Source organism: Silurus meridionalis, chromosome 8, assembly GCF_014805685.1.
Source record: "Silurus meridionalis isolate SWU-2019-XX chromosome 8, ASM1480568v1, whole genome shotgun sequence".
In the NCBI taxonomy this organism is placed as follows: Eukaryota; Metazoa; Chordata; class Actinopteri; order Siluriformes; family Siluridae; genus Silurus; species Silurus meridionalis.
In genome coordinates this window covers 26314942-26337561 of record NC_060891.1, presented here as the reverse complement: position 1 = coordinate 26337561, position 22620 = coordinate 26314942, and the positions used below count along the sequence as shown (strand labels likewise).

The 22620-nt window shown below is 39.5% G+C and overlaps 1 protein-coding gene across 4 annotated transcripts; it reads left to right on the top strand.

Annotated features, from left to right (window-relative positions):
* Window positions 1–421: 421 nt before the first annotated feature.
* On the top strand, window positions 422–21194 carry si:ch211-15d5.11 (nuclear receptor coactivator 7). 4 transcript variants are annotated; one of them, XM_046855047.1, is made up of 16 exons: window positions 422–829; window positions 2315–2518; window positions 4122–4276; window positions 6995–7074; window positions 9190–9267; window positions 10602–10706; window positions 12147–12278; window positions 12355–12539; window positions 14814–15049; window positions 15128–15272; window positions 15894–16062; window positions 18166–18282; window positions 18433–18585; window positions 19091–19186; window positions 19991–20064; window positions 20936–21194. In XM_046855047.1, exons 2-16 carry the CDS (start codon window positions 2460–2462, stop codon window positions 21069–21071), a joined length of 1920 nt encoding a protein of 639 aa, XP_046711003.1. In that variant the 5' UTR covers window positions 422–829; window positions 2315–2459; the 3' UTR covers window positions 21072–21194. The 4 variants fall into 4 exon arrangements, with proteins under 4 accessions (XP_046711003.1, XP_046711001.1, XP_046711004.1 ...); XM_046855045.1 differs by having other exon boundaries at window positions 15125–15272; XM_046855048.1 differs by lacking the exon at window positions 9190–9267 and having other exon boundaries at window positions 424–829; window positions 15125–15272.
* The last annotated feature ends 1426 nt before the right edge of the window (window positions 21195–22620 follow it).

The following is a 22620-nucleotide window of genomic DNA, read 5'->3' as shown; positions in this document are numbered from 1 at the left end:
AAACTCCCCTTAGATGGTATGAGGAAGAAACCTTGAGAGGAACCAGACTCAAAAGGGGAACCCATCCTCATTTGGGTGACATCAAGAGTGTGATCATAAATCTTTCAACAATACAGAACACTGGAGAGTGAGAACTAACATGAGCACTGGAGTATGTGATTATGAGTAATGTCCTTTCCACAGTTATATACAGTCATTGCGGTTATAAAACTAGGAGCTACTGAGCAACTCATAAAAAGCTTAACATTTATGATCATCACAGATCCAACACCAGCTTCTCCATGCATTTTTATACGTTTAGATTTATACACAGATTTAAGTATATATTGTTTTATTTTCAGATTGCACAATTACTACTATTTGCACTTAGATAGATAGAAACCAAACCCTACGTCGCGGTTTGATTACGTCACCAGTTAACCCAAGACAAACGCGGAAGCACAATAACCCGTGATGTGATTTTATTATTCTCTCCGAATTCGGCTTCACATACTCTTTTATTTCCCAAAGAAATCGAATTAATATTCTTACCTACGAATGTATGTGATGCTTTAGATATTAAACAAAATAATTAAAAACAGTTAGAACTAATGATAGGGGGGAGAAACGGGGATCAGTGGGATCTGGGTTTGCGACGGTGACTTGAGCGATCTGTGAAGTGTCCAATCAGCGGGCCGGCTCGTGTACGCGAGCCAATCAGAGAGCAGGAGGCGGGACTTGTTTGAATGCTGTCAAAAGCATGTTTATATAAAGGCACATGATGGAGGTTCACCGCTGCTGCTGTCAGAGGCTCGGATTCAAGCTGCGTTAATGATGATTATACACACAGGTCAGGGTCTGCTCTTTCTGTGTTCCTGTGTCAGATTGAGATCTTTTATTAATTCGTTTCTGATCAGATAACGATTCGGGATCTTCTTATTTGAATTGCACCATCATCTTCACCGTTATCACCATCATCATCAACATCAACATCATGGATTAACAAGGCTGTCTGATTTTCATGTTCTTTTCAGACCGAGATTGAAAGTAAATGTTCCCTCTAGAAATGCAAATGCTGAGGTGGAGTTACAGCTTTAATCTATTTCTTTATTGATATACATCGGTAGAATTACACTCCCTGGGGGTGCCATTACTTTGTCTCCTATGCAGTTCATTTGTTTTTGATGAAGTTGGTGTTTCAGATCATTTACAGAAGTGGAAATATGTGTGTGTGTGTGTGTGTGTGTGTGTGTGTGTGTGTGTGTGTGTGTGTGTATACATATACATATATATATATACAACAGTGTGATTCATTATACTTAATGTTTCAATGCAACAAACTCTATAAATGGCAGAAATTGTAACCGGCTTCACCGCACAACAAGACGATGAAGCAAACGAAGCGTACGTCCGAGTTCTGTAAGTGATATTTAGAGAGCAAACAGTGGTCTGGAATGATATTTATCATGGAACGATCTGCCCAGTCACCGCACCTAAATCCCACTGATCTGCTCTGAGATGAACTGGATCTCTTGGACAGGTTTTCTGTTTGCTGGTTATAATGTGAGCCAGTTTCAGAAGCTTCATAATTGCACCTGGTTAATTCATTGACTTTATTATTATAGTTATATACCGATGTCATAAATGATTATCTTTTTCATTGACGCTGAGGCTCACGATTTTAACAAACACTTAAGCGTACAAAGTCATGTGTCTCTTGTGTGCTGTTTAGGTCGTTATTATGGACTTCGACTGCAGCATGTAGCATGAATATTTGATCTTGTAGTGTTAAAGGAACAGGCAACATGTATCCAATCTTTAGATGTTTTTCTAACCCAATGTAGCATCAAATCCCGGTTCCTAGCTGTTGTAGCTCATCTCCCTCAACATTTTGTGTGTTCCTCGATGCTTTTCTGCTCGGCACAGTTGTAAAGAGTGGCTATTTGTCCTATTGTAGTTATTCGACAGCTTGTTTCTGTTTCATGAACATGATGAAGGAAAAGAAGAGGAAGATGATGGACAGAGCAGCTCAGATTTGTCTTTTTAGGTCAGTTCTCCTTTGACTTGGCCTTTTGATTTTCTGAAATTCCCGGAAAAAATCTCCAAGCCTAGCATCAACAAAGCCTTTAATCCTGCGTTTATTCTCCACATTCTGATGTTTGGTGCGAACGTTCTAGAAAAAAGCTTTCGAACACTTTCATACCTTCTCCTGCTGACCAGATGATCGCTTTTTTTGTATTTTACTAAACGTCTGTCCAGGTGTTCCTAATAAACTGCGTATTTCATTTGACGAATAATAATAACAGTCAGATCTCCTCTTGCACTTATTCGACAGCTTGTTTCTGTTTCATGAAGACGACGGAACAGAAGAGGAAGATGACGGACCGAAACGCGAATCCCTGCGAGTCTATTTCTCAGAACGGCTGTGCTTTTGGAATTTAACTCCAAAAAATAGTAATAATAATAAATAAAACACAACAATGGACAATAAACAGAGGGACAAGACGAGAGGCAGATACTTCGGACATGCCAAGGACAGGTGAGTTCTCATGTGTGTGCACTTCGATTCATATTACTCACTACCAAAGTAAGAGCAGGAATGTGATACGTGAGGGAGGATGTGATGAAATCGTGAAATCGTGGTCAATAGAGTGTTTCTCAACTGTAGACGCATAACCTGGAGAAGTGCATGAGTGTGAAGGTTGAACTAACCGAGTAACGGCACAGCTGCACATGCAATATTGATGTCCACACAACATAATGGAAGACGTATCCGAGTTCAAAACAGGACAAATGTCTCACAACCAGGACAGCCAGTCTTCCTGGTCCAAAAGGAGGCCCTACGCCAGGGGTCCCCAAACCTTTTCCGTGAGGGCTACAACATTTTTCTTTTTTTTAATAGAGTTGAGTCGTACTGTCAGTATTACTGTGGAGAATTTATTATGATTTTATTCTATTTATTTATGTATTTATTCTGCCTTCTAATGCAGGATTAATTAAATTATTATTCTGCACCTTCCAAACTAATAAGTGTTACTTTTCAAGAAATATATCGTCTATCAAAAGAGCATTATTACTATCATAATGACATTTTTTTCATATTTATTGCTATTAAAATCAAAACATTTACCTAAATATGCATGTGGTTGGTGGGTGAATCTAACAAATAATGAGACTACGTGAATTACTAAAGGTAGTGGATTTTAGAGATTTTACCGTACTTGCCCATACCCGATTAATTGATTAACTGAGTTTTTAAAATGTATACTGTACAAACAAAAAACACTCCATGTAAAATAATACTGACCTTTATTTAAAAAATTGAGTACTGAACCATATAAAGGTGCTAAATTAAATAAATATGAATATATTCATTAATAAATATAATTATATAAATAATAAATCTGTGTGTCGAACAAACAGTACGTGGCATCAGTGATTCGCCTCTAGAGGCCGCTCTCTTATTGATGGAGGACCGGAAAAACTATCGGTACTGTTTTCTGCCGATAGTTCCAGCGATAAACTTTCGATGCCTCGACCTCTATTAATAACTAAGAGTATTTTTTGTTTAAAAGGCAACCTTTAGTATCGAATACATATATGATATAATTAGAACAAATAAAATAAAAAATTTCAAAATGTGTCTCTGGCATTTCAGGCCGTTCAGTGGGGCGGGATGTAGTTTGGTGACCCCTGTTTCAGTTTTGTTTCCCGATTTCTGTAGACACGAAGCATCCAGGGTCTTATTATTAGACAATTCAGAGATGTTTTAGAGAGTTCAGGGCTGGACGATATGATGACGTAACACCGATATCATGATGAATTACTGCAATGTGTTTGAGTAGTTATATTGAGACTTGTACTGAGAACTGTGAATTTTTTTCTATATTGCTTTTTTTTTTTTTATATAAATGTTCTAATGATTGTGCTTTAATTTAAATCTGCTGAGGTGATTTGTTATTTATTTATTTATTTTTCACATATTTTATATTAAAGGTCGAACGATTCGTCCATTTTGCCAATTAATTGGCACCAATAGTTAATTGCTAGAACTAGGGTTAGGGTTAGGGCATTGTGTATATATAAATATTTTATACTTTTCTATGTTACAATATTGACCCCTGACTCATGCCGACCCCCAGGTTGGGCACCAGGCTGCCGTCAGGCTTCATACAGCCTCCAGGCTTTGTCACAGTACAGTGGGAAACCTCTGTTAGCGCTAACGCAGGACAGGACGTTACGGACACCGTGCGCCATCACATCCGCAACCCCAAACTGAGACAGTATTATCTCAAAGGTGAGAAAAAGATCAGGATAAGATCAGCCTGAGTTTACACAGTAATTTTTTTTTTGGTTATGTTTTTATATATAGATCATTTTTCTGCTTTCGGCTTTTACCATTAGGGGGCGCCACAGCAGATCATAATTCTCCATACCACCCTGTCCTCTACATCTGCCTCTTTGAAACCAACTACCTGCATGTCTTCACCCTCACCACATCCATAAATCTCCTCCTTTTTCTTCCTCTTTCCCTCCTTCATGGTGGCTCCATCCTCAGCATCCTCCTACTGATATACCCCATGTCCCTCCTCTGCACATGTCCAAACCATCTCAATCACAACTCCCTCACCTTGTCTCCAAAACGTCCTACATGCGCTGTCCATCTAATAAACTCATTTCTAGTCATGTCCATCGTCGTCACTCCCAACGAAAACCTCAACATCTTCAGCTCTGCTACCTCCAGCTCCACCTCCTGTCTTATAAAGTCCTATAAACTTTCCCTTTCACTCCCACAGAAACTCTTCTATCACAAATCACTCCTGCTATCACTCTTCTCCACCCACTCCACCCTGCCTGCACTCTTTTCTTCACTTCTCTAACACTCTCCATTACTTTGCACTGTTGACCCCAGGTACCTGAACTCTTCCACCTTCTCCACCTCTTCTTCCTGTAACCGCACCCCTCCACTGCCCTCCCTCTCATTCACACACACATGTACTCTGTCTTACTCCTACTGACTTTCATTCTCCTTCTCTCCAGCGTATACTTCCACCTCTCCAGGCTCTTCTCCACCTGCTCCCTACTCTCACCACAAATCACAATATCATCCCCAAACATTATAATCCACAAAGACTCCTGTCTGACCTCGTCTGTCAACCTGTCCATCACCACTGCAAACAGGAAAGGGCTTAAAACCGATCCTTGATGCAGTCAAACCTCCACCTTAAACCAGTCTGTCGTTCCTACTGCACACTTCACTGCTGTCACACAGTCCTCATACATGTCCTGCACCACCCTCACATACTTCTCTGACACACCTGACTTCCTCATACAATACCACAACTCCTCTCTCTTCGTTTGTGCACATATGGGTGGGAAAAGTGTCCATATATATATATATATATATATATATATATATATATATATATATATATATATATATATATATATATATATACCGTATTTTTCGGGCTATAAGCCGCTACTTTTTTCCCACGTTTTGAACCCCGCGGCTTAAACAACGAAGCGGCTAATTTATGGATTTTTCGTAGGTTTTTCCCGGTTTCACAAACTTCAAGCCAAAAAACTAAGCGACATAACATTAGACCAATGACATTTCCGAACGGAAACAAAAAAACGCACCTCACCTGTGTTGGCATTGAGCTGCACGGCATTGGGAGAAAAAACTTCTACCGGTGGCGCACGACGATGACAGAAGATAAACTCCCCAGAGAAATACAGTGGTACCTTGACCTACGAGTTTAATTCGTTCCGTAGTCGAGCTCGTGTCTCAATTTGCTCGCACATCGAATCAGTTTTCCATATTGAAAATAGTTAAAATAGCATTAATCCGTTCCAACCCTCAAAATGACCCCGTTTTTATGTTTTATGTTATTAAATTGGAAAATACATTTCTAAATAACAAATCTTGGATAAAAACATAATAGAAAGAGTGTGTAAAGATATAATAAGGTTTTATTCAGTGTATTTTTCTTGGAGATGAAACGACTGTGTGTGTGTGTGTGTGTGTGTGTGTGTGTGTGTGTGGAGGGGGGGGTAGAGGCGATAAGCGGAGGCGGAGGGAAAACTCGTTTTTTACTATCACTCCTGTACACTACATATCCCTAAACTTTAAAATTTTTACTTTTTCTTCTTTGCTTATCTTAATTTTCGTCACAATCTTCGCTTTCTGGCTTCGCTTCGCCATCTAGCAGCAGCGTTTCGAGCTCGTACCTCAATTTTTTGCTCGCGTAACAAAGCAAAAAAATCGACCGAGTGACCGCTCGTACCTCGGAAAACTCGTACATTAATGCACTTGTAGGTCACGGTACCACTGTAGTTGTGAAAGGAAGGAGGAAGACAGTGAACAATGACTTTCTTGGTCGGCTACTGTTTAGATACAAGCCGTTGTAACGCGTTGAGTCTGGGTGAAGGGAGAGCTCGCTAACTCCAGTTACAACAGAAATCATATAAGCACAGACAGGTTTCCAAAACTCGTGCTTTTTTATTTTTCTTGGCAACAGCGTTACGGGTTAGTCAAAGAAACTTAGAAATGAGCATCAGAAAATAATAAGGACATATTCCTCGGTCTTGCACACATGCAATAATACCGGAGAATGCAGTGCCAGGCTATTCCCAAAATACAGCTATGCTCCTAATAGAAGCACAACATATTTCACCCGTTACACCGTGTGTAACGTGTCTTTCGTTAAAGCCTGTGTAAAGTACATTAGTGTAGACACTAGGCTTATAGACAGGTGCGGCTTATTTATGTTAAAAATAAAAATATTTGTCAAATTCAGTGGGTGCGCTTTATAGTCCGGAAATTAGGGTATATAAAAAAAAACAGCTTTACTGTTACAAATTGCAGACTCTGGTCTCCTTCTGTAAATGTCTCCTCCCAGAAAACTTTACCATATCAGCGATTACACGTCTTTATTAAGTCTCTATGCGTGAGCTGTTGCTATAGAAACACTAGACGTTTCTGATAGATGGTTCCGTGTGATTTGTACAGAGGCTGCTTTTCCATCTGACACGTCAACCACGAAGACGCTGCAATCACAAGCAGAATCAAGCAGGAGGGATGAACAAGCGGTAAGTGATACACACACTCACTCACTCACACACACACACACACACACACACACACACACACACACACAAACACATTAGTATTATGATTTCACTAATATACCATATAGAATAATACATGCGCACACACTATATATAAACCATACAGTATTCAACTCTCTCATGGATAATTTCCCAAAAGGCATGTCATTAAAAAAAAACCCACACCTTGTGTGTCCAAACATTTGGTCTTTACTGTTTATATATTATATATACAGTACAGACCAAAAGTTTGGACACACCTGCTCGTTCAAAGAGTTTTCTTTATTTTCATGACTATGAAAATTGTAGAGTCACACTGAAGGCATCAAAACTATGAATTAACACATGTGGAATTATATATGGAATTATATACATAACAAAAAAGTGAACTGAAAATATGTCATATTGTAGGTTCTTCAAAGTAGGCATCATCAGAATGCCAAGAGTGTGCAAAGCAGTAATCTAAGCAAAAGGTGGCTACTTTGAAGAACCTACAATATGACATATTTTCAGTTGTTTCACACTTTTTTGGTATGTATATAATTCCACGTGTTAATTCTATGTAATTCGTGTTAATTCAAATCTGCAGCAACTGTGTGATGCTATCATGTCAATATGGACTGGTACTAGTAAGGTGTACCCAATAAAGTGGCGGTGTGTATATATATATATATATATATATATATATATATATATATATATATATATATATATATATATATATAATATACACTCACCGGCCACTTTATTGGGTACACCTTACTAGTACCAGTTTGGACCCCCTTTTGCCTTCAGAACTGCCTTAATCCTTTGTGGCATAGATTCAACAAGGTACTGGAAACATTCCTCAGAGATTTTGGTCCATATTGACATGATAGCATCACACAGTTGCTGCAGATTTGTCGGCTGCACATCCATGATGCGAATCTCCCGTTCCACCACATCCCAAAGGTGCTCTATTGGATTGAGATCTAGTGACTGTGGAGGCCATTTCAGTACAGTGAACTCATTGTCATGTTCAAGAAACCAGTCTGAGATGATTCGCGCTTTATGACATGGCGCGTTATCCTGCTGGACCATGACCAATGATTGTACCAACATACCATATATAAGGCAAAAAGATTCACACACACACACCCACACACCACACTGAAGTGAGCAAAGGTCATGGACAAACTGCAACACAGCAGCGTTCCTCCCAAACCCTGATTCCACCATCAGATCTCTGGGTTTATGGATCTTCAGAAAAATCTGCTGAAGCTTTACAATGAAGCTCTGTGGTCCAAAAAGGCTCTGGTAACTGAGAGTTGCTAATTCATGAAAGTAGATATATAGAGATCCTCGCTAACTACTAAACATTTGTTTACTAGGACATCTTGCTAACTACTGGATCTAGCTTTGGAGTGCAGCTAGCTTTATATAGAACATCATGCTAACTACTGAATCTTCATTTTTTTAATATGTGAAAGTAGATATATAGAGCGAATAAACTGAGACAAGATTTGTATAAGACATTTGTAGTGACAATTGTTTGTTTACTATCTTGCTAACTACGGAATCTTGATTTGCTAAATAAGTGAGATTGAATTGATCTGGAACAAACATTTTCCTTGATAAATAGCTAATGCCTAATTTATTTCCTATATATATTTTCAGTTTTTATTTACCAATATATTGCTGACTAACAGATTTAGCTTTCTAGATTGAGTGTAGTTAGCTTTATATAGAACACCATGCTAACTACTGAACCTATACTTGCTAATTTGTTAAAGTAGCTATATAGAGATCCTCGCTAACTACTGAACATTTATTTACCAGGACATCTTGCTAACTAGTGAAAATAGCTTTTCAGATCGAGTGCAATAGCTTTCTGTAGAACATAATGCTAACAACAGAATCTCGATTTGCTAAATAATGAGATCGAACAAATGAATGAATGAGTTTATGATTTGAATATTTTTTGTTTGTTTGTTTTCATTTGCCAATATTTTGCTAACTTATGGATTTAGCTTTGGAGATTCAATGCAGCGATCGTTATTGAACATAATGCTAACTACTGAATCTTAATTTACTAAATAATGTGTTTGTGAGAAACAGGTGCATCGGGGGGACACGGTGTTCAGTATAACCTCTCAGATCACTGGTGGTCCAGCAGATACCACTTTACTCCCACAGGTACACCACACTAATTGATTTCACTGTGTGCCTTGTTGGGTTTTCTAGTGCAAGTTTATAACCAAAACCATTAAAACCTTTTTTTAAAAATTGCACACGAACAACAAGCACTGCCTCCAACAAGAACAACCACCAATCCCACTAACACCAACAATCACTCTCAGCAACAACAACCCCATTATTACCAATGTCAGCACCGCCAAAACCATCACTAACAACAACACCAGGATCATGAACAACAAAACCAGCACCAACAACAACACCAACATCACTAAAGACAATGCCAACATCACCAACACCACAATCACCACTGATGACAAAACCAGCACCGCCAACATCACCAATGACTAAACCAGCAGCACCACCACCACCACCACCACCATCACAATCACCAATAAAAAACAGAACCACCATCACCACCAACATCAATGCCAACATCACCACTAACACCATCTCCAACAAAGCCAGCATCACCGATGACAAATCCAACACCGTCACCAAATACAACACCACCGATTTCGCCACGACAAACACAATCAACAATAACAAACACACCACCAACAATTAAACCATTACCATCAACATCACCAATAACAACACCAGCACAAACACCCACAACATCAACATCATCAATGACAAAATCAGCACCACCACAAACAACACCATCAACAACATCACTAATGACAAAACCAGCACCAACACCAATACAAAGCCAGCACCATCAACAATAACAATACCATCATCACCAACAGCAAAACCAGTACCATAAACACCACCAGCATCACCAACATCACCAATGACAACACCAACACCACCATCACTGATGAAAAAATCACCCACAACATGTAAATCACTACATGCCCAATCATCAATAACAAACTTATCAATTACAGAGACAAAATACACAACAACAACAACAACAACAGTAAAACCACTACCATCAGCACCAATGGCAAAACCAGTACCATTAACACCAAAACTATAAACCTATTCAGCACTTAAAACCCCATCAACAATGACAATAAATCCACTATCAACAACAATAGCAACACAAACTAATACACCACCAGTATCAGCACCAACAACAAACACAACAAGAACAACAGCAAAACCACCACCGGCTATACCAGGTCCTGTGTTGGTATCTGGACATTTTCTCAGAGCAGGTCATGTGGTCCAGTGTGGTGACTGTGACTCTTTATGACACTCTTCACATGCTGAACACATGATACGGTCATTCACTCGGCTATAATCAGACGTCTGGAACAGAAGTCAGAGCGAGAAAAAGCGATGTTAGTATTTTAACACTTTCAGTTTCATTTTCACTCTTTTAGAAAGTCTCAGTGATGCTCTCGGACCTTTCTGAGCCCAGGCTGGACGCCATGACCCCAACGACCCCTGTGTCGCCGTCCACTGACGCTGAATATGACAAGCTCCTGGTGAGCATCAGGCTCGGTTTTATTTTTTCGATTGAATGTAAAGTGAGTGGAAGAACTTGACTGAACCACCATAAAGAAATTAGCCATGTGACACAATGTTAAAATATTATGACCTGATCATAAGATTTTTATGCACTTTCTGACCATCCTATTCCACATTTAGTCTCCATTTAAGTGATAAAAAGCTCCACTCTTCTGGGAAGATGTTCCACTAGACTTTGTAAAGAGATGTATTCAGCTGCGAAGGTGTTAGTAAAGTCAGGTACTTATGTAGATGAAGTGAGGAGGTTCCTGGTCAGTGTTCCAGTGTTTCCTTGTTCAAGTGAATGGAAAATTTCATGCTAAAACCATTCAAAGGCAAGATTATGACCATATACTTTTACTCCATTGTGATACTTTTGTCCATATAGTGTACATCAAGTTAATACAATTAAAGCAAATAAAAAAATAAGTATAAGTAAAGCTGCAAGTAGCAGAATTTTAGGAGCAAGTAGCCACTTCTTTGATACGTTGTTCAGATGAGAAGATGTGAGAAAAATTTGAAGTAGCTCTAATTAGAGTTTGAACGATTACCAAACTGTTCTGCGTTTGCGTAAGAGAACAGAACTCCCCCATACCAGCAGAGGGCAGTAGCCTGTATTTAGCATCCAAACAGGGAAACCAGAAGAGCTAGAGCTGTAAAAATATATAACAAAGCAGCGTTTACACCTGCCACGATCACTACGGATTTGTTTAGGGTTTTTTTCTCTGTCAAAATACGCCTACGTATTTTTTAGCATGTTATTGTAACTTTTGTCCAGTAGGAGGTACAAATTTAAAAAAAATGTTGCATAGCCTCAGAGCACGGTTCTACCAACATTGTTGCTAAAATCCAACCACGCTTCCTGTTTGGTTGCCTCACGTTAGATTTGTTGGCATTCTAGAAGTTTGAAGTATTTAAACTTTTTTGTATGCTGTATTCTGAAGGTGCAATCTGACAAATTTTGTAGGAGGAGCAGCAAGGAAAGTAATTCAAGATGGCGGGAAAATGTAGTTAGGAGTAAATTGATGTCGTAGGGTGCACAAAAATATAGGTGACAAAAAAATAAATAAATAAAGGTAGAATGACCATAGGGTTCCTATAGAGTACACGTTTGGTGCTTGGCCCCTAAAATCTTTTTTATTTATTTATTTCATTATTTTATTAACCTATGTTTCGCTATTTTGTTAGCTTTTTTATGAACGAACAAAAAAAAATGTTTGGTTTAAATAAGTATATTAAAATAATATTTGTAATGTGACTATATATTCATATAGTGACTATATAATTATAATTTGTAAGTAATATATTAAAATGATGGATTTTTGTTTTTAAATAATGATCTAAAATACAGTGGTTCTACTGTAAATAAATAACAAAATAAAATTATTACATTTTAACGTATATTCCTTTCTCCCCAGGATGTGGAGGCGGTGCCGTTGCCTGACGGACAGCTCTGCCTATTGGCTCTTCCATCCGAGTGCACACAGGGGGCGGGGCCATCGAACCCACCGTGTCTCAAACTGTTCTGTCGCTTCATCACCGAACGGAAAGTGAGTTACGGCTTGCGAAGCTGCTTTCGTTCGTTCTTGGATTTCCCGCTCATTTACATCTGCTTGTTTCTTCCAGGGCGTGGTTTCTGGCATTCTGCTCTTAGCAGCCAGTAAGATCTTCTTCGACCCGTATAAGTCCCTCCCCCTGGTGCAGGAGAACGGCTGCGAGGAGTATCTCTTCTCCTGTCCGGTGGACAATCTCTCATCCATCACCTTTTTCTCTGACATCTCAAACGTTCACTTCAGCAGGTCGACACAGAGGTGTGTAGCTTCTCAGGATCTTCAGGATCATGTCCGAGCGTGTTTAAAATGAAGGCATGGCAGGTTAAAGCGGGTTTTAAGACCTCGCATGGGGGAAAAAACGTGTACAAGCTAATTAGCTAGCATATTTCTGCTTGTTAATGATTAGCATTCAAATGAGCAATGCACTACTTTCTCCGCAGTGACTTTGGATATGGGTGTTTTTTGTTTTTGTTTTTTTTTTGCGTAGTCAGGAAATGATTTTCACATACAATAGTTAACACAAGAGTGGTGCGGAAAACAAAAAACAGCTAGCTCTCCAGGCAAAAGCAACTCGTTAATGAGAGAGAGATCAGAGTAGTTGATCCTGACAGGGAGGCTACAGTACCTCGAAAAGAACCACTCGATACAACTCAAGTGCGATCGATATGGGTTTTTTTTGGCCGATATTTGAAGCCCTTAATCTGCCTGATCGGGTCGATCAGTCGGTCAAACTCTAGTTACAACAATGTAGAGCAAAAAAGCATCCACAATTCTTAAAAAACCTTGAGGTTCGTGACCTACAACATTGACGTGACCGAATCCTGTCAGCCAAGAACAGGAATCGGAGGTTTCACTGAGCATACACTGGAAAAATGGACGCTTGAGGATAAAAATACCAAGCAGCAAATATTCTACAGTCACAAGTCACTCAGATTGCAATATAATATTTCCTTCATCTAAATCTTTAATGGGAATGTTTACTGAAGCTCTTGGATGTCATGTAAAGCGAGGAGAAGGAGGATCCTAATAGAAGCTCGTCACTTAGGCCCCGATAACATCCTAAAGGTTGCACTTATGCTCCTCTTGCGCCAAAAAAACAACCCCTCATGGCTAATGTCTTTGACTTTGGAGGCAATCAGGAGTTCTACCCTCTGGACCTGGGAGCTTGGATAACCGAAATCTTCTCAGGTTCTCAGGTTTAGGGTCCACTATGCTCTGAAATGAGCACTGGAATAATGGGATCCGTCAAAGGGTTCTGGGGTTCCGCAATGGAATCCAAGGGGTATTTCAAGGCAAAGTGATTATGGAAACAGGTGCGGATAATAGGACACAAAGGGATGAACCCCAGAATATCATCAAAAGTTTCAGAGAATCTAAAGAAATCTCAAGGTAGATAGCCGTGATCTTAAAACAGTTATGGTTCTGTAATGGGAATCACTGCATGGGCTCATCAACACCATCAGAAATCATTGTCTGTGAACACAGTTTTCAAGAGTCAAGAAGACTCTTAGTGCAGACAGACAGCACAAGACTGTGGGACAGATACACAAAACACAGAATACAAAATAGCGCCAACCAGTGAACCTACTGTATACGGTGATTATACAGTAATGTGCAAAAGAGGACTATACACAAGGGTGTATTTTTAAATATAAACACAATGTAGTGCAAAAATACAGGTCAGGTCAAATACAGGTCATAAAGTAATCCACAAATACAGGTTAAATCTCAACCATGCAAAGAAGAAAGCGTGTGTGAACATGATCTGAAAACTTCGCCATCCTCTCTGAGCCGAAGCTCATTTAAAATACTGAGGCAAAGTGGAAAACTGTTGTGTGGTCAAACGAATGAAAATGAAAAAATTCTTTTATTTTTATATTTCTTTTTGGAAATCATGGACACCACGTCCTCCGGACTAAAGAGGAGAGGGATCATCCGGCTTGTTATTAGCGATCAGTTCAAAAAGCAGGGTCTCTGATGGTACGGGAGAGCATTAGTGCATGTGGAATGGGCAGCTTGCACAAGTGGAAAAGCTTAATCAGTGCTGAACGGTATATATAGGTTTTAGAGATCCAGGTGATGAACTGGTCTTCATGCAGTCTAGACGTTTCGCCATTTGAAAACATTTGGCGCATCATGAAACGAAAAATACAACAAAGGACACCCAGAACTGTTGATTAGCTAGAATCCTGTATCAGACACATATGGAGCAACATTCCTCTCGCTAAACTTTAGCAACTGGTCTCCTCAGTTTCCAGATGTTTATGGACAGAAGACGAGATGTTACACAGTGGTAAATGTGGCCCTGTCCCAACTTATTTTGAGACGTGTTGCAGCCAACAAATTTAAAATGACCTTATTTTTGTTCTTAAAATCATATTTATTTTCAGAGATTTGCAAATCATTGCATTCTGTTTTTAGTTAAATTTTACACGCCGTCCCAAAATTTTTTGGATTCGGGCTTGTATATAGATGTAATGATCTAGAGATCTAATCAAATGGAATTAAATTAAAGGTTCTGTATCGTCACAGGTGGAAACGTCGTCAAAACGATAAAAAGGTAAAAAAAAATCAGATCGGATGTGTCACCGCGTCCACGCCGGTTTCTACCGTGACACGTGACATGCAGTTGGAAGCGGAGGCAGGTGGAGCGTTGGAGGATGAGGCCGAGGAGAGCAGAGACATGGCGGAGGTCGAGCGACAGCTGGAGCAGCTTGTGCTCGAGCTCAACACCGGGCAACAGCTGCGTTCAGAAAAGCAGCTCTCGGGTAAATGACGTGCGAGCTAGCGTGTGAATATTTATACATGCTGTAACTCCTGGACTTACTTTCTAACCTTTTCAGCAGGACACAGCACCAGGACCAGCTGTATGATGTTCGTGAGGATGCGTCAGAAGCAGCTGCTGAAGAAGAAGGTTTTCGGGAAGCTGGAGCTCGGAAAATCCAGAACGGTTTTGTGCAGAGACGCCTGGTTCATTCTGCAACAAGAGAGGTGACTAAACATGTGGAGGAAGATGAGCAGGAGATAAAGCTAGAAAATGGGTAGAACAGCAATATTGAGCAAATGCTAAATATACACTATATGGGCAAAAGTTTCTGGACACCTGACCGTAAGATTTTGTGCTATTCTACATTTAGTCTCCATTGGCTCTTCTAATAACCTCCACTCTTCTGTGAAGATGTTCCACTAGATTTTGTGGAGATTCATTCAGCTACAAGGGATTTTGTAAAGCCAGGTTCTGATGTAGGTGAGGTGAGGAGGATTGGGGTGCAGTCAGCATGAAAAATTCATCCCAAAGTTGTTCAATAGAGCTGGATAGCAGGAGATCTTCCACTCCAACCCATGTAAAGCAGATCTTCAGGGAGCAGGCTTTGTGCACAGGGGTATTGCAATGCTGGAACAGGTTTGGGAACAGTTTAAGGAAGAAGCACTCATGTTTGGAAAAGTCGGGTGTCCCAATACTTTTGGCAGTACAGTGTATTATCCCGTGGTACTCAGTAGAGTTTTTAGGATTTAGAACGAAGACTGCGATTTATTTCCCTCAAATTTAAAAGAGTGAATTTCGGTCTTCATTAGCTAAACTTGCTGTACACTTCTGGTTTTTGGGAACAGTTCAGACGAGCTCTACTCCTACCTGAGCCAGCACTGGCCCGACCTGTGCATCCTGGAAGGAGGAGAAGAGGAAGAGGAGGCAGAGTGGGATGAAGACGACTTTGTGATTCTCAGCGAAGAGGAAGGAGGGGAATCGCACCGAGACGGTCATACTGCAGATGAGTGGGAGGTGTGTGTGTGTATGTGTGTGTGTGTGTGTGTGAAAGAAGGTGCTACATGCTTTGTTATAAGCTGAAGCGGAGCTTTTAGGTGACCCTTTCACCTTGAATGGTTCACGCAGTGTTTATAGGTACACAGTGTTCAGTGTGTGTATATATATTAGGGCTGAAACGATTCCTTGAATAACTTTAATAATTTAATGCAACAAATCATCGAGGCAAATTATTCGTTTGTTTAGTTCATTTAACTCCACACGGAGCCCTGTGTTTCTCCACGGACCATTATTAATGACGTACCACCTGCTAAACTCTGGAGCACTCTAAACAGGTAAACACTAAAGACGCTGCAGAATCGCATGGAATCAAACTAAGCCTCCGATCCCTCCGATCCTCTGTCCAACAATCAGCTCTGGGGGAGACGGAACAAGACAGAAGAAGCAGGGGAGCATCAACTTCAGGCCGGCTACATGGTTACCGGTGGATGTGCCAGAAATGTTGGATGTTTACGGAAAAACTTGATTACTAAAATAATCGATAGCAACAGACCTAATATATATATAATATATATATATACACCACGTTTTAAATGGCACAGCGGTAAAAGTTCTCCAGTATCCAGTAGCACAGACAGGAATATCCACAATGACCTCCTTTGTCTTCTTGCGGTTGAATTCCAGGTTATTGTCCTCCTCATCATTACCTCTGATCAGGAACACCACCGTGGTGTAATCTGCAATCTTAACGATGCTGTTTGAGGCATAGGCAGGTACACAGTCATGGGTGAAAAGGGAGTATAGAAGAGGGGAAAATACACATCCCTGAGGAACCCCGGTGCTGAGAGTAAGACTGGACGAGGTGATCTTGTTCAGTCAGACAGACTGTGGTCTGTTCGATAGGAAATCCAGGGTCCAGTTGCAGAGATGTTTGCTGAGGTGTCCAGGTGAGTCAGGGCAGAATGAAGTACAGTGGAAATGGTGTCCTCATTTGACTTATTCAGGCGATAGGCAAATTGGTATGGGTCCAGATTTAGTGGCAGACAGGCTTTAAAAATGGGTAAGGACCAGTCTTTTGAAGCACTTTGCAATGACAGGGGGTGAGTGTGACAGGAAGAAGGTCACCAAGTACTGTTGCAGCGGAGTGCTTTAGCACTGGAGTACTGGAGGTACAGAAGTGTAAAATTCAGGACTTCTAGGCTAAAGAACTCTTTCTTTCCAATCATGGTCTACCACGTCTATTTTGAACACTGATGGTGGACTTTCTCACACACATTGGTGGATATTATTGTTATATATTGTTTATTTTTTGAGGCATTCACTGTGGACAGCAAAGGAAGAATCTCATTGTACAGGGGAAACGTTTCTTTACTGTGCATTTATTCATCAATTGAGGGTTAAGGGCTTCGCTCATTGGCAGCTTGGTTGTGCTGGGATTTGAACCCACGACCTTCCGAACCTGGCACCGTGTTCTGTGCTCGGGTGGGATTTGTGATTTTTGACTTGGCAAGGGTTGATATATATATCAGAGCATCGATTGAAAGAATCTTCTTATTAATAGAGAAATGAATAATACATAAATAAAAACATACATAGTGCATGCATACATGTGTAATATTATTATAATTGAGTATTGAATTATAACGTAATCATTTTAATTTAATAAATTATTTTAATTACGATTGGACAACAAAAAAAATCAAACAAATTCAGATTTTTTTAAATATATATTTTTTATATATTTTTATTTATTTAATTAATTATTTTTTGTTATTGGGTTTTTTTTTTTTTTTTTTTCGTTTTTTTTTTTTTTTTTTTGTAAAACCAAACCAAATTGCACAAATGCAAATGAGCCAAAGCATCAGTTTCTGCATCAGATTCAGACTCCGGTGTGAACTAGACATCAGGAACTATTTTATTTCACTTGCACACATTCTTAACTAAAATGATTTAAAAACAACAAAAGAAAAAGTTAAAATATGAAGAGATGGAAAACCTTTAATTACATTCGATATGAAGGTATAGAGGAACATTCAAATTATGTATAAATGTATATTTCAGCTGTGTGTGTGTGTGTGTGTGTGTGTGTGTGTGTGTGTGTGTGTGTGTGTGTGTGTGTAGATGGTGTGTGTAGAGGAAAGCAGGATGAAGGAGTCCCTGCCTATAGACAAAGAGCCTGATGGACTGAGTGACATTGTGAAGCAGAGTCTCATTCTGAATGCACAACACGTCAAAGAGGTCAGAACACACACACACACACACACACACACACACACACACATATACAGTATACTGCTAATTCACTCACATTGCTCCCACACTGTTGTACTCACTATTGTAAGTGACTAGCTATAATATAAAGAGATGTGGTTGTCGTCGTGTCCTCAGCTGTCGGCCGAGCTTCCTCCTCGCACCGTGGGTTATTCATGGAGATTAGCCTACAGCATGAGCAAACACGGTGCCAGTCTCAAAACACTCTACAGGAAGCTGAGCGTCTCGGATTCGCCCGTCTTGCTTCTCATCCGAGACGGCACCGGACAGGTCAGACACTTACGTCTGGAGCTCAAAGTCTCAATTTGTGCTTTTATTCTAATAAATATACTTAATGGACAAAAGTTTGTGGACAACTGACCATAAAACCCATTCCACATTAGGTCCTGATTTTCTGGAAGCTCCACTCTTCCTAGCAGATGTTCTTCTAGATTTATTGGAGATTTGTGGAGAGTATTTCAGTCACAATGGTGTTAGTAAAGTCAGTTACTGATGTAGGTGAGGGGAGGAGGCTTCATTTTCAATAGGGTTTAGAGCTCTATAGAAGAGGATCTTCCACTCCATGGAAAGCATATCTTCATGAAACTGGGGGCATTGTCATCCTGGAACAGGTTTAGGTCTCTTAGTTTTAATCCAAATATATCCTATATAATTTTGTTGTCCAACTTTGTGGTAACAGTTTGGAGAAGAAGCACATCTGGGTGGAAAAGTCAGGTGTCCCAATACTTTTGTCCTTATTGTGTTCACATTAATTATGTTTTTCTCTCACACTCAGGTGTTTGGTGGTTTCCTCTCTCACCCTTTGCACCCGAGTGACAAGTTTTATGGTACTGGAGAGACCTTCCTCTTCCTTCTACACCCTCGATTTAAGGTAAAGTTTGTGTGTGTGTGTGTGTGTGTGTGTGTGTGTGTGTGTGTGTGTGTGTGTGTGTGTGTGTGTGTGTGTGTGTGTGTGTGTGTGTGTGTGTGTGTGTGTGTGAATATATATATATATATATATATATATATATATATATATATATATTTCACAGTTCGGTTCATTATTATTATTAACATTTGTAATCAACATTTGAAGAGTTTACATTTTTTTAAATCATTTTAAATAAAATGCCTGCTGTTTAAGTAATTTATAAAATTATATTCCACAATATTTTATACAAATAAAATACATCAGAATACATCAAATTAATGCAAAACACTGTTTTTCTTATTTTTAAATGAAATAGTTTACATTACTAATCCCCATTTAACCAAGAAGTCACAGCTCTACCTCTGCCATGTTAATCTGTACTCCGTGTGGCTTTCAGGACACGCCTCGGTCTCCGTATTGTTGTGATGCGTCATATTCACGTACTAAAAATTGTATATAAATACATCGTTTTTGACATTTTTGACGGCAAAAAACGATGTATTTATATATCATTTTTAGTAGATGCGCTTTATTATTATTACTTAGAAAGTGACCTGTAATTTGTGAGCAGGATTTTATACGTAGATCGATTTTTCCTCGATTTTACACGATGCACATTTTTTTAAATCGATGCATCACATCATTAACCTTCGTATTGACGTGAATCAGTGAATCTTACCATCTCTAATGTATGTTAGGGATTATTGTGGTCTCTGAGCTCTTATCTCTATTATGTCTCTCTCTCTCTCTCTTTCCATCTCTCAGTGCTTCCACTGGACAGGTGAAAACTCCTTTTTCATTAAAGGTGACCTTGACTCCTTTGCCATCGGTGGTGGAAGGTACGAGCGCTTTGTAATCAGATATTTACAGACATCGTGGTTGTTATTAAACATTCTCACCACAGCGTTCTTTAATTCTCAAATCTGATTGGTCAGTTTTCTGAACAGCAGTTCGAATCGCAGGTTTATATAAATGCCCTGGTTCTAATATGTAATAGATTTAATTGTGAAAGCTCATTTAGGGAGGAAGCTAGAGGTCGGATTTTACGGATTCCGATACCGAGGTTGGATCGTATTTGCCGATAAACGATTAATCAACCGATAGTTTTTTCTTTCTTTTTTTTTTTTATTTTTTTTTTTATGGACACTGAATTAAAAATATTATTTTTTTAAATAAAATATTACTGAACTTTATTCCGAAAAAAAATAAAAGAGTAATTTCAATGCCTGGACTTTCTGAAGACATTTAAAGATGGCCGTTTTTAAGCAGGACTGTTTGGATTTATGTGCAATGGTAATGCTTTCAAGTAAGATTTAATTTGTAACATTAACTAAAGTTGATGAGTGCTTTTGAAGGATTTTTTTTCCTTTTTATTAAGCTTAATTAATTTTCAATTTTATCCGATAACCAGTTATGGTTACACAGCTATGAACTAAAGTGAAAGCAGTTGTAATGCCAGTGATTCGCCTCTAGAGGCCACTGTTGTACTGTATAATGACAGCAGACCTTCTCAGCCCCTTGATGCAAACATCAATGACCACTTTAACTTGTCCAAGCTGGGAAGTGACCATGGTGAGGGTGATAATCCACCGCTAGACGTGAGGCCTGTCATCATTATTAATGATCTCCGCTTCACCTCCACATCGCCGTGTAGTGCGCAGAAACGTATTTGATGTAAACTAGATTTTTTTTTTTTCCCTTCATCTGCAGTGGACACTTCGGCCTGTGGTTGGACGAGTCTCTGTATGTGGGCCGGAGCAGCCCGTGTTACACCTTCAACAACTGCAGCCTGTCTGAGAAGAGCGACTTCCGGGTGCTCGAGTTCGAAGCCTGGACCTTCTGGTGATCTCGGTGTTCCTCGGCTCCGAGTTCCCAAAGGGCTGTTTGGTAGCGAACGAGGATTAGAGTGAAGACTGTCTCTGAGATCTGTTGGAATTTGTGAAGCAATATTGGATTAATTTTTTTTGTATTGAGGATATCGTGTGCAATGCTTCTCCCATTAGCCCACACACACACACACACACACACACACACACACACACACATTTTACCTTCTTGGATTTCCAACCCATTTGACCTCGATGTCAGGAGAGGTCATGGCTGTAGATAGGAAATGAACATCCGCCTGCTTTTTCTTCTTGACTGAACATCTAATATATATGGAACAATTGTAGAATTTTTGGGTTGACTGAATCAGAGCGATGGAGCTCCATCACCCAAAAACATCTCTCACAATCATCACTCAGCTCCATCTACGAACGTTGAAAAAAGTCCCCATAAAAATCGCTTCTTAGTTGCGAATCAGAGTTGTATGTTCATGTGTTTCCTTCTGGAACAGGAACTGTTACATTGATCTACACACTAGGCAATAGTGTTCGAGATAAACCACACCCCCTTTCAAACGATCTCACCGATCAGCTGTTTATGGACCAAAGTATGTGAACACATGACCATTAGATTAGTGTGTGCTCCTTTTTCAACATCTCATTCTTCACCTAGTCTCCATTTGCTCTTATAATGAGCTCCACTCTTCTGGGAAGATGTTCCACTAGATTGTAGAGATTTTGTGGAGATTCATTTAGACACAAGGGTGTTAGTAAAGTCAGGTACTGATGTAGGAGGGGAAAAAAGGTTCTGGGGTGCTGTCAGCATTCACAATTATCTCAATAGGGTTTAGAGCTCTATAGCAGGAGCTCTTCAACTCCAACCCAGACCTTTATTGATCTGCGCCCAGGAGCATTGTCATGCTAGAACAGGTTCAAGTGACCAGAACATGTCATGCTACCAAACGCATCTAAAGATGTAAATACAACTGTGTGTGTGTGTGTAGCTTTGTGGTAAAAGTTTGGGAAAGAACCACATATGGCTGGAAAAGTCATGTGTCCTAATACTATTGCCCGAGTGAAAAGTACCAAAGGCGATTTTCCGTTCTGATTCGTCTCTGTTCTCGGACACCGTGACGACGGGAGGAATTTGACCGAGCTGCCTTGTGAAAGGGAAGACTGAAGCCTCTGTAAGCACTTACACAGTCTTTAATGATGCACTGATGCTTATACCAATAGGAATAAAGCAAATGATATGTAGGTTTGAATATAATAACCAATTTATAGATCAGTTATACTTTAGAGAAAAAAAACGATCCGCCTTTCCTTCCCAAAAACAAACAAAAACAAAATGTTTGGATTGCAACCAATCGGTGACCATATTACTTCCAAATTTTGAGTGTGATAATAGTATGACACAAAGCATTATTACATCACAACTAGTGTACAGGAGTTTCACTAACTGGCACTAACAGAACGGGAAGTGTACGACTTCTAAAAAAAAATCACTGTAACTAATATATATATATATATATATATATATATATATATATATATATATATATATATATA

Coding starts and splice junctions, on each gene's coding strand:
- si:ch211-15d5.11 (XM_046855045.1), top strand. CDS start 2,460: ATGGACAATAAACAGAGGGACAAGACGAGAGGCAGATACTTCGGACAT. Junction 10,707..12,146: donor CTGAATATGACAAGCTCCTG/GTGAGCATCAGG, acceptor CTTTCTCCCCAG/GATGTGGAGGCGGTGCCGTT. Junction 20,065..20,935: donor TTTGCCATCGGTGGTGGAAG/GTACGAGCGCTT, acceptor CTTCATCTGCAG/TGGACACTTCGGCCTGTGGT.